This window comes from Apis florea, unplaced genomic scaffold (assembly GCF_048593485.1).
Source record: "Apis florea isolate Af1SG1 unplaced genomic scaffold, ASM4859348v1 contig_3034_pilon, whole genome shotgun sequence".
Lineage (NCBI taxonomy): Eukaryota > Metazoa > Arthropoda > Insecta > Hymenoptera > Apidae > Apis > Apis florea.
Window position 1 is genome coordinate 984328 of NW_028256693.1, and position 12781 is coordinate 997108.

The 12781-nt window shown below is 33.3% G+C and overlaps 1 protein-coding gene across 1 annotated transcript in view; it reads left to right on the forward strand.

Annotated features, from left to right (window-relative positions):
• The window catches only part of apolpp (retinoid- and fatty-acid binding glycoprotein apolipophorin), a 35413-nt gene extending 22864 nt beyond the window's left edge, over nucleotides 1–12549 (forward strand). The window contains exons 6-26 of the mRNA XM_003691446.4: nucleotides 61–567; nucleotides 884–1070; nucleotides 1162–1378; nucleotides 1638–1930; nucleotides 2011–2205; nucleotides 2338–2564; nucleotides 2707–3199; nucleotides 3367–3551; nucleotides 3630–3850; nucleotides 4648–5221; nucleotides 5658–5899; nucleotides 6424–6646; nucleotides 7049–7285; nucleotides 7678–7814; nucleotides 7926–8083; nucleotides 8445–8628; nucleotides 8862–9000; nucleotides 9940–10128; nucleotides 10828–11073; nucleotides 11194–11391; nucleotides 11845–12549. Of these exons, the coding sequence (XP_003691494.3) occupies nucleotides 61–567; nucleotides 884–1070; nucleotides 1162–1378; nucleotides 1638–1930; nucleotides 2011–2205; nucleotides 2338–2564; nucleotides 2707–3199; nucleotides 3367–3551; nucleotides 3630–3850; nucleotides 4648–5221; nucleotides 5658–5899; nucleotides 6424–6646; nucleotides 7049–7285; nucleotides 7678–7814; nucleotides 7926–8083; nucleotides 8445–8628; nucleotides 8862–9000; nucleotides 9940–10128; nucleotides 10828–11073; nucleotides 11194–11391; nucleotides 11845–11874 (5082 nt within the window). The 3' untranslated portion in view covers nucleotides 11875–12549. The remainder of the gene's footprint in view (nucleotides 1–60; nucleotides 568–883; nucleotides 1071–1161; nucleotides 1379–1637; nucleotides 1931–2010; nucleotides 2206–2337; nucleotides 2565–2706; nucleotides 3200–3366; nucleotides 3552–3629; nucleotides 3851–4647; nucleotides 5222–5657; nucleotides 5900–6423; nucleotides 6647–7048; nucleotides 7286–7677; nucleotides 7815–7925; nucleotides 8084–8444; nucleotides 8629–8861; nucleotides 9001–9939; nucleotides 10129–10827; nucleotides 11074–11193; nucleotides 11392–11844) is intronic.
• The last annotated feature ends 232 nt before the right edge of the window (nucleotides 12550–12781 follow it).

Here is a 12781-nt window from a genome sequence, read left to right on the forward strand (position 1 = left end):
ATTAATCAGGAATAAATCTAAATTCTTATCGATCATCTTATCTTCTTCTATTTTAATCAGAGCAATGTGAACGTGAGAAAAGGAAATAGTATCGACAAACCTTGCAAAATAGACGGTGTTTTGGACATGAAATTGCCGAGCGACAATTTGAAGAATTTGAAACTCGAACTCGTTTCGAGCTTGTTGGATTCTGACGAGAAGGATCTCTTTAAATCTTCAGGAATCGTGAAACTAACGTACAATACCGATCGAAAAATCGAGCTGAGCAAGGAATTGGAATTGATAGGAATGAATAAAAATTTGGAAGGTCCTAGCGAGGGTAAAGGAAAGCTCAATCTGAATATTCTAGATTTGTCGCCTGCCCAATTGTCGGGCAGTTACAAGTACGATCCCACGCCTGAGAAAAAATCAGCTACGCTCGTTTTGGATGGGCAATATGGTAGCAGAACACTTTCGCTCAGATCTGACAACGAATACCTTCCCTCGGTAGCTATCATCAATCTCAAGGCCAAAGGCAATTTGAAATTCGAGAAATTGAATAACGTTGATTTGCAACTTGTTTACAAGGTATTCTTTTTTTATTCCATTGAAAATATCAATAAATATCGATAATTCGTCATAAAGATTCATATGAAATTTCTATTACAATATTAGAAATGTTATTTTCAATATTAACTAACCATGGAGTAGATTAATTAAAGTAATATAGTTATTCTCTCAGAAATCAATGAAAATATTGACATCCTTTTTTTTTTATAATTAAATGATACAGAAGAAGATTAATTTTCTTGGAACAAATTTTTTCTCCTAAGAAATATTTTGAACTTTTTAGCATTTATGAAAATCTCTCTGAATTGATTTTTTATTTCGTTTTATTCTACAGAGATTTAAAGACGAGAACAAGTTGACAATCGACAGCAAAATCGATGCCGACGGTGCCAAACACTCTCTAGTCAGTGAAATCCAATACCTGGATTCCAGCAATCTGTTCCATGTGACGGCCATATGCCCAACAGGGAAAACTGAAATCCTTTCCAAATTCCAAAAACTCAACAACAAGGAATACAAAGGTAATTCAATGATACATCAAAAGAATGTAACGTATAAGATTGATTAAAAAATTATCCAATTTCTTTACATCGTTATATTCTTATATTACAGGTGAATGGAAAGTGGACACGCCTAAAGGATTTGCAAAGGCTGACGCTCATGTGAATCTCGAAAGTGTCGATAATTTCGTGATCAAAGCGAACTTTGACAGCGACAAGGCCAAACACCGTAATATCCATGCTGAAATAGCCAACCAACCAACAGCTAAAGATGGAAAGAGCATCTCCATCACTGTCACCAGCGATGGCAAAAATATTGTAACTGGAAGGTACTATCTTATATTAAAAACGCATGAAGTAATTGAAAATTATTAAAAATATATATATAAATCTGAATAGACATTTTACAAAAACTCGCTACGAGAAAGAAACACGATCGAATTATTTTAAGTCGAATTTTTATAAAATCATATAATAGAAAATATAAAAAAAAGAAAATCTTTAGAATTATCTCGAGTATGATTTTTTACAATTATTTAGAATTATTCTACAATAATATTTACGCGTTAAAATTACACGTATATCCAGCACAAGCTACAAGCATCGCGATGAGGATGGACAGATCGTGATGGAAGGTAATGGAAATCTGAAAGTTGGCGACAATACCAAAAGCTCATCCTTCAAATACACCCGTCAACGATTAACTCAAGAAAAAGACGGTGAAACGGGTGTTGCGATAGTTTTGAACGCCAACCTCGGCCCGTCCGCCATAGTGGGTGAACTAAAACTCTCTAACAAAGAGTTACATCTCTTCAACAGCTATTGCGAGCAGAACAAAGATTGCGCTCAGTTCAAGCTTCAGTCGATCCTCAATGTCGAAAGTGAGTATTTTCGCATATTAATTTTAACATGTTAATTTCATAATGCTAACTTTCATAATGGTACCTCTTTTTTTTTTCAGAAAAAACTCTGTTGAAACATCAGGTGACGGTGGAAGTCGATTTGAAAAAGTTCAACGTACCTGTCGAATTTGGTTTAAAGACAAATACCGAATTCAGAAATCCGATATTCGATCACACAACCAACCTCTATCTACATTCCTCAAAAGACAAGACTGAATATACTTATCAAGCTTATATTCATCCCAAAGAAGCAGGTAAGAATAGAAAATAATTCTTGAAATAATTTATTCAATCATCGAAATGAAACGAGAAATTTCTTTTTATGCCAATGATACTCAATTATACGGACATAGATAGAATCAATATATATTACATTTGTTTCACAGCTACCATCTTGACTTTGCCCTCACGCCAAGTGGCTCTCATTCTGATCTACGATCTGCCCAAGACCAAACAAACCGCAGCCTACAAATTGGACATGTCCCTTTATCTGGACAAGAAGAACAAACCATCCGAAAAGACCAGTCTATCTGCCATTGGAGACATCAACGTTGATAAGAACAGTTTATCCCTTAATGGAGAAACGAAATTCACGTATCCAACTCAGCACAAGGTGATATATAACCGAATGAATTGATTATATTACAAAATGAAAAAAATGTTGAATATTTGATTATTTCTATTCTTTTCTCGACATTTGCCTTTTCGATGTAGAAAGAGTAATGATTGTCTATATCATCGTGCGTTTTTTTCAGGACATATCGGTGAAAGGATATCTCCACTACGGAGGTGACAAGCTGTTGGATGCCAATTTGGACATCGACGTGTTCGCCAAAAGATCTCAGAAAATCTCTATCGTGGCAAACGTGCAGCGGCAACAAATCCCTGACGGGCAGAACGTGACCAGTTTGGTAGAAGTAAACAGCCGTGGTCAACAATTGAAACTCGACTTGAAATCTCATTTGGCAATATCGAAAAAGCAAATAGGATTCGGAAGTTTCTTCACCTACAACAACGTTAAACAGAAACCAAAGACACTGGGCGCCCTCTACTCTGCAGATCTGAATCACGTCTCCTTGTTGGTCACTTTGCCTGACAAACAACTGATTAAGGATGACTGGAAGTTCGATATCACGAAAAACACTCAAAAAGTAACCAGGCAATTGTCTCTTTTGGACAGTACACCTCAGATTTTGAATTTCGAAGCCAGTGACTTCAATCGATTCAAACTTGAAACTTATCTGAAAAGTAAGTCCATATTATTCTTATACCATATAATATTTTAATTGAGATTAATTTATAACGATATCCACAATTATTCGTCGTCAATAAGTAACTAACTCGTTCGAATTCCATCGTGTTTTTTCACTTACATTTTTATATCATATATCATTTAAATGTTTCGTTGATTTCAGACAATCCTAACAACAAAGCTGTACTCAATGGTCAAGTGGTGCTTGGCCAATTGGCAGAGATCCACGCGGATTGGTTCAAAGATGGGGCGAAGAAGAATCTTTTCCACGCTTTGGTCAATTTGGACGAAAAACAATTCCTAAAACCCGACTTTGGTTATAATACGGAGAACATAGCTGAGCTTGGAGTAAGCAAACTGAACTATCGTTAACGAGTAACAAGATTATGCGATAAAAGTTACCACGCGTGATTTAAATTTTTCCAGAAAGTTATCAAAAACAAAAATCTCGACCTTATTAAGGGAGTGAAAGACGTTTACGGATACGTTTTGGACGAAACGAAAGCGGAGGGTACGGATTTTGTAGAACATCTGGTAAAGGCAAAACCAAACTTCCAATCGCTTATAGAATATTACGAGAAGGAGTTGAATAAGTTGAAGGAAGAATTGAATGCCGACGAAACTATCCAAGAAATTCAGGCTACCTTGTAAGTATTATTTCGAAATTTTTGTTTCTAATTACGAGGAATTATATAATAATGCGTTTCATGAGATATTTCTCGTAAAATGAACTATCTAATTATCTTATACACTTGTGATAATTTTGTGCGATGTTCGTTTCCTTTATATTTATATATTTTGTAAAAATATACTTTGATTCCTCTGAAATATTATTATAAAATAAATTAAGAATATAATATAGATGATTAGATGGAATATTTTATACGAGATATCCCGACATAGTCAGCAGTTATTGAGTAAAAATAAGAAAAAGAAAGTCATATAAGCATAAATGTTTTATAAATATTTTATAAAAAATTAAAAAGAGAAATACGAAATAATAACAAATTATATGACATTTTTTTCCTATTTTTACTCATAGACTATGTGGGCATCAAATGGCGGAAAAAATCCAGGACATCCTGTATGTATATAAAGTACTACATTTTATCATATATATTATTAATTCCATTCCAGATTTTATTAAAATATTACGATATTAAAAATATATAACAAATAAATAAAAATCGTGGGAGAAAAAACTTATAATCAATTTATTATTATTTATGATAAATATATATATATATTTATATTTATATTCAATTCTAAAAAATGATACCTGATAAAAGAAAAAAGTATAATTCATTTTTTAATGATCCATTCACAGTCAACCACTCGAGGATTAACAATAGAATTCAAATTAGAAGAATTGCCCCCTACAAGTTTTTCTCTCACGAGATTAAAACGAAAATAAAAAAAAAAAAATGATATATTCTTTTTCAAGGCGCAAATATTTCGGCACCCTCTTCGAAATCCTCACGGAAACCGTGAAACGAATCGCCCGTGATTTGGAGAAGTTGAAGGAAACGTTGAACAGCTTAATAAGCAACGTGAAGCAAGCCGTCAACTCGATGTATCCTAAATTAAAGGAATCGTACGATAAAATATTCCATCAAGTGATAGAAATCCTCGATGCCGCGATGAAACTCGCCAACACGTATCTTCAAGCGGTTCTGAATTTGATAAACGACCACCAAAAGGAAATAAAAGACGTGTTGAACGTTCTGTCCGGAATGAGCCAAGACATCGCCAAGATCGTATTCAAGGGATTGGAACAGATCAAGCACAACCTCGACCAGTTCTCCTCTTTGCTTATTAACCAGTTGAAAGCTTTGCCGATTTACGAAACCATAAAGGAGAGGTTGGAAGAGCTGAAGAACTTCCAAATACCGGAAAATATTTTAAACTCGCTCGAAGAATTGTGCAAACTTGGGAAGAATATACTGCCCACCGAAGAATTAAGACATTTGGTCGATATCATTTGCCAATATGTTATCAAACACGTCAAACGAGAGAAGGTACGTTCTAAGAAGATTCTTAGATTTTTAATTGCAATAATGCTTTTTGGGATAAGCTTGGCGACAAGTCTTTACGCTTTTAAATTTTTATAACATAAAATTGTACGATGTATCTTCTTTTATAAATAACACTTTTCAATAGAAGATTTTCTTTTTTACAATTTTGTTTCGTACACTGGTTACATTTTTTTTTTTTATAACGTTCCCCTTTATATCATCATCTCGTCATTCGCATTATTCGCATTACAAAACCAGAAATGTAAAAGGTCTTGGAAAATTTTTCGTCGATGGCGTGTATTCGTCTAAAAGATTGCCATTTAACTTAATCAGTTGAGAAGTAGGCCAAAAACTTTCGCACGCTATGCTATGTATCAAATCGAGAGATCTCCCATTGAAATGAAACAGAATAAATCTAGAAACGTTTTTCGATCGACAGATCGACAATGTGAGCGAGCTCAAGAAGATCTACACGAGTTTGATGGCCTCGCTTCAATCGATCGTGGCACTGGCGCAGAAACAATCATCGCTCGACAACGTGTGGGGCTTAATTTCAATTCAGACACCGGATCTCGGCATTTTGTCCAAGTTGCCGACCATCTCGGCCTTAAAGCTCTCCGTCTGGAACCTCTTGCGCAACAGAGAGTTACCAACGCTTGGGGATCTGTATTACACTTACAGGTAAACACAAATTTCTAGGAAATACGTGCTACCGGTTCGGCGTGTTCAATTGTTACGCGATACAAAACCGGTTAAATTAGAGTGACAGATGCAAACTAATAAGTTGCACCTCTGTTTTAACTTTACACGATTTTCAAAAGAAGCTATTTATAACATTTCCTGCTGTTACGACACATTATGACGGATGTATTACGGAATTGCTTTTGTCTTATGATTGCTCATAATTATATAATTGTTAGGTTGTTTGAAAACATCAATTTGCATTTTGCACAATTTTTTTTTTCATTTTAGATTTTATTTACACGATGTAATCGGAATTATAAATTTTTGAAATCGAAATCGAAATAGAAATTTTCGTGTAAAGCGATATTTTCGAAAATATTTTTTATCCACGGATATTTATAGGTGTAATTTGTATTTAAAATGATTGGAAATCGATATCGTGTAAATTATCCTTTAAGAAATATAGATTTAGAAAATTATCGCCGATGATTTTAAGGAAATTTTTCGTTTCTGACATTCAGACCGGCGCCACTGTTCAGGAAGTCAGGTGTCGTTACTGACGGAGGACATTTCTTCACGTTCGATGGACGTCACTTAACAATGGCCGGATCCTGCACCTATATCCTTGTACAAGATATACAAGATGGCAATTTCTCTGTCGTGGCTAACTTTAATAACGGTATCCTTATCAGTATCACGCTCACCGAGCCTAAGGAAAGCATCACGATCAAGAACAACGGAAACGTAAGTGATAACACTCATACAAGAACTGTAAACAAGAAAAGATGTAAAAATGTTCATTATTAGAAAGAGATTTTAGGTAGTAGTAATTAACATTTAATTGCAAAGAAGAAGAGGGCTAAGACGCCCTAAAGATTAAAAGATTATTCTTTATCTCGAGAATAATTTATAAAAATTTTACTTTACTACTTTGGAATAATAATTCCTTCGAAAATACTTGACATTAGATGCGAATAAATTTAAGATTAAACTCTCGAAAATTGCCCTCCTAACGTTCAACTCGCGAAAGTTTTATTTTCAAATTTGTTCGTATAATTCCTCTCTTGATAATTTCTTACGATATTAAATACACACATCAAAGAATTGAATAATGCCTAGACACGAACTAATAATCCCTCGTTTCAGATTCTAGTGAACAACAAACCGGCCGATTACCCAGCACAAACGAAGAATTTGCACGCTTATCTGTTCCCAACGTACGGCAATATCAAATCCGATTATGGTGTTCGCGTTTCATGCACGAGCAAGGCACCTATGATTTGTGCCGTCCACGTTTCCGGCTTCTACCATGGCAAACTGCGTGGAATCCTGGGCGACGCGAATAACGAGCCGTATGACGACTATACTTTGCCCTCTGGAAAGGTATGCATTTGTCGTGTCGCAAAGTTTTTAATGCCTTCCTCGCACACGAAACTTGGCAATTCGTGGAAGTCAAAGCGCTCGTGGATAACAAGGTATTCACGTGCCGAACCGAGTATCGTTCGATCTTTAAAGGGTAACGGTCCTTCAACGTTGCGAGGGTAGATTTAGACCGAATGCAGAAACTTCCTGATGAAGATATACTATTTTTTTCGCTTTCGAAATTAAAATATTTTACGTGCTGAACGTGCTACACGATGAAATTTCAAATCTAATCATTCAGTTTCTAATGATTTTTAATTTAAATTAAAAATCGTTAACTTTTGATTAGAATTTTTGTATATTATTTTTTTCAACAATTTAATCAGCAATTATATTATTCTCATATTTCTTAGATCACCGAAAGTGGAACAGAATTTGGAAACGCGTACAAATTGAAGGGCGAATGTTCAGACGCGACAGCGGTCGAGCAACACAATGAACGTACCCCAGTTTGTACCGATTACTTCACTGGCGAAAATTCACCTCTAAGGTACGTAAAATTATTATTTCGTTTCGTTACGTCGATTACATTATCCCTGCTCTTAAAGGGAGAAGAAACAATTTCGTTTGGAATAACATAACGATGATGAAATAATTACAGATCTTGCTTCAATATCGTGAAACCGTCTCTATATCGCGATGCCTGCGATCATGCAATTGCCGCTGGCACACCGGCTGGAGCTTGCATAATAGCCACGGCTTATCATTATGCTTGCTATGCCCAAGGAGTCATGTCTACCTATATCCCATCTTCTTGCAGTACGTTTAATTCTATAATCTTTATAGAATAGAATTCAATTCGACTTTTGATCCCATTTATTTTCTACTAGATAAAATTCTAAATTTTGAATGATAAAGAAAATATGGCAAATAAGAGAGAATTCAATTCTTCTTTTAAAATCTTCTATTGCAAAGATGGCAAATTTTAAATAGTTTTGATATATATATCATCATATATATATCAGATAAAGGATAGAATGATAGAATAAGATTTAATTAATCGCATCGAAAGTTTTACTTCTTTTAAACGTAAAATATTTTTAGCTTTTTAGATAACAAAATGGAGGCTAGTGAAGATCGTATCGAAGAAAAAATTTAATTATTTTCCATTTACTTTCAGCAAATTGCAAAGTGGGCGGAAACAAAATCGACATGGGCGACTCGTTCAGCGTAAAGGTACCGAAGAAAGAGGCTGATATTATTTTTGTAATTGAACAACAGATACCGAACGATAAAATATACAAGGAAATGATTACGCCTTTAATGTCTGAACTTAGGGAGGAATTGAAACAACAAGGAATAACGTAAGTTCCTTCCATTATATTTATGTACGTTATATTCTCCCATTCTTTCTTTGAAATGAAAATCCCAAAAAATTGTAATCAACTATAATTATTTTTCTCTCAAAAATTTCATTCTTTTTTTAAAAGAAATATATAGCTATAATAAAATCAATCAACGAAGAAGGATCAACGAAATTACATATTTAGAATTTTTCGGGTCGATTCGTAATTTTTGAAAACAATTGATTTCACAGAGACGTGCACATTGGATTAATCGGGTACAGCGAGATGATGAAATGGCCACAACACTTTACATTAAATGGCGACACTAACATCGATGGTGAAGTCAAAAATATGAAGTTTGAGGAAGGAAAACCAATAATTTCTTACCAGGTAATTCCACGGGAAAAAATTATATGGAAATTTTTCAAAAAATTTCTCTCGAAATTAAATTTATCAAAAGATCATGATGCATTCATATTATTTCGTGACAAACTATTCTTTAAAGAAAATTCATTGATGTGTTAATTTTTTCCACGACACAAAGAATAATATGAGATTGCTTGCTCATAGCAAAAAAATTTAATGCGTTAAAAATTCACAAGAAATAATATTCCTATATAATCAAATGTTGAATGAAATGTTATCAATTTAATATTAAAAAAAATCTTGAATGAAATTCGAATCATTCTTTCATTCGCACGAATATATATTACGTAGTCTTATATTAAAGCAATACATGATAAATGCAAACTAACGTATAATGAAATAAACATTAACGATCAGTCTGGAATTCCATTGTACTTCCGGCCGACGTGAGATGAAATGTTTTTGCGCGCCATCATTCATCGACATCATTAATATTCTTGTTTTGTAGTTAAGAAAACAAGTCGTTTCGCGCGAGATTTTTATACATAATGTAATTAAATGTAATATAATTAATTCTATACATAGAAATTAAATCACGATCTTTTCTTATTTCATATTTTTGCTCGTTACACGAAATAAAACGTGTAACAAATTTTTTTTTCTAGTTTCGTTAAAACGTGTCATTATTTAGATTATAAAGAATCTATTATTAGTATATTATCAATCGATGAATACTGTTTCGATTTGAATAAAATTATAAAGTTTTAAAGTTATCGAATTGATGATCGTATTTTGATTTATTTTCATGACATATATTGCAACAGTATTATAATCAGCCAATAAATTTATTCTGGTTTTTTTTTTCTTTAATCGATAATTACACTTGGCAATTTATAAACATTTCGCGGAAATCATCATTATATTTTGCGCGTTATAAATAAAGAAAAAAATGATGATTTCTAGGAAGCGAAAGATGGCAACACGGAAAAAAAAATTGATTATCTACACCAGAGAATGGATGTCGAATTAGGTACTTTCAAATTGACCGATGCTTACGAGGCAGCCATTCGATATCCATTCAGACCTGGTGCAGCGAGAGCTGTGGTTGGAGTGATCGCGAATCCATGCGAGAAGAGTCCATTCCCCATTTCGGTAAGTTTTTATTTTTTATAAAACATTTATATTTATAAATATTTTCCCTCTATAATATTCCCTCTTAACATTTCTCGTTTTAAAGGATCAATTATTGTTAAAAATCTTTCAAAGATTGAATCGGGGAGGTAACTGTAACACGATGGCAATTTACAGAGAAGACCGAGTTCGGCATTGATAGCCATAGTCAGTAATTAACATTTTGTAGGTAGCAATCAGTCAGAATTAACTAGAATTAAGAGCAATTAAGCAATTATCTCTATAATTTGTCCAAAATCAATTCATTACTATAATCTATTGACTGATTGGCCTGTGTGTTTCGAGAACACATTAATCAATGTACTTGAAAATAATTGATTTTCTTATTGAAATTCAGATCTCAACTGTTATTTTGATTTGATCAATCAATTTTCAGATAGACTCTTATTTAAATTTTAGGAATTAAAAAGAGATATTTATATTTTCTTTATAAATAAAATTACTTATAGAATGTTCTTTTAAAACGATAAGGAAAAAATTTTCTATAATTCTCAATAATATATTATTGTTAATAAACTTTATACTATGAATGTAATTAATTCGAAAATGCGTCAATAGATAGTGACACATGTATTTACATCTCTCTATTTTTCATATATTTTGCATATGTTTAAATGCAATTATAATTAACATATTTAAATTATCCATTTTTAATTCCAGTTGCAACAACTTAGACTCCTACTCGGTCTTAAAATATATCGTGATTTGGGACTCACCTATTACCACGTGTCGTATCCGAAAGAGCTTCTCGTCTCGGGCAAGCCTCAGAAAAATATCGTCGCTTACGACCAAGACAGCGTGTACACGTTCGCTGACAGCAAGAAGAAGCCACTCACCGGAAGCACCGACATGAAGAGCAATCTCGAACCGGCGATCAAGGACGTCTGCGCTGACTTCGCGGTTTTCGTAAGTGTTCAACAAGTGATCCTCATCTATTATTAGGGATTTTTCGAGCCCGTCAAAAGTTGGAAACAAAGTGGGAAGAGTTGGTGAATCGAGCGTTATTTACCTGAGATCATATTGCAGTCTGGCGGTGCCGCGTTCAGCTCTAACAACTTCTTGGACGCCAAGTCGAATCAGAAGAAGCAATTCGTCCAAGTGGCAGCAAAGAGGATCGCCGATACCCTCGTCAACGTAGAATTTGAGAAAGATTGCTCGTGCTTGTACGAATACGGTATGATAGGACGCTCTAAGTGTAAGATCGTAGGTCGAAAGGAAGTTCCGGTAAGTAGTTCAATTTCCGTTACTTAGCTCCTTTTCTTCAAACTTTCTATAAAGCATGAAAAAACATTGTGATTTGTTTTTTTTTATATTATTTTTAAATATCAGGAAACGACAATTTTCGCTTGTTTACAAATTCTATTACCAATATCTTCGTTAATCCTTACGCCAATATCAATAATTCTCGATAAATTATAATTTTTCTATTACTCGAAAAATTGTTGTAAATTATTTCAAGTTTAATCTTAAAGTATGTACTTGAAAGTATACGAATATCTAGACATTGACACTGAGGTTAAATGTTAATTTAAATAATAAAAAAAATAATAATAATAATAAATTGTAATTCTTGTAATAAATATTAAATTAAATAAATAAGTTTTATTTTTTCAATGATAAAATTTAAATTTTCAGGTATATAATAACGTCAATCGTATATATATCTATTTATTTCAGAGACCCGCCAAAGGAGGAGCGAAGGGTTAAAACGAGACCATCGCACATCCCATAATTACTAATTAAATGTAATTAATTAGGTGTATTGTGTTTGTTACTTTGTTATACTACGGCAGACGTATTTTTCGATATTTGTAAGCAAATTAAGATCATCAGACCTCCCAGCGACAGGGAGGGCCACAATTGAGTAATCACAACCGAGGACTGAAAAACTTCATTTCCGTTCCGTTAAAATTCGCTTCGATGGTTTTTTTTAATTTTTTTTTTTTTTTTTTTTTAAATAATCCTTTATTATATTTTTTCGCAACAACGTTGATACGAAAACACGAATTGTTTCACAACGTGGCCCAACTGTATATCGATCACGACTTAGAATAATAAGTTCTTACCCTGAGTAAAAACACAGGTATTAATAATGTTAAATGTGCGCGATAATAAAATAAAATGAATATATTATAATTTGTACGAATGTTAAAAACGCGTTGTATCCGCGTCCACGTAATACGGGACATCGATTCGATTTACGGTACGATTTGTACGGCTTACTTTTATTAAATTAAGATACCGATGCTGTACGAGACTCGGGGGGTTAATCTGAATTCAATACCGACCACCGTGCCGTTTATCATCGATACGAATGAAAACGATTTTACGCGCTAGATGATATTATGGCTTGTGAAGAAATATACATTCATTGTTCTTAAATTTATCATGAGTTTGATTTTATTTGTTATACATCCTATCCTTAATTCATGAATCAACGTGAAAAGAAAATTCTACGGGGATAATAATGATGACTGAAAATTAAAACAAAGGATGAAATGATATCTATTATACAAAATTTCATTCAACAGAAATCATTTTTTTATATGTATATATTTTATATGTATATATTCTCGACTTGGAAGCTAGGAAAACAATTGTGAAAAATTTTCAA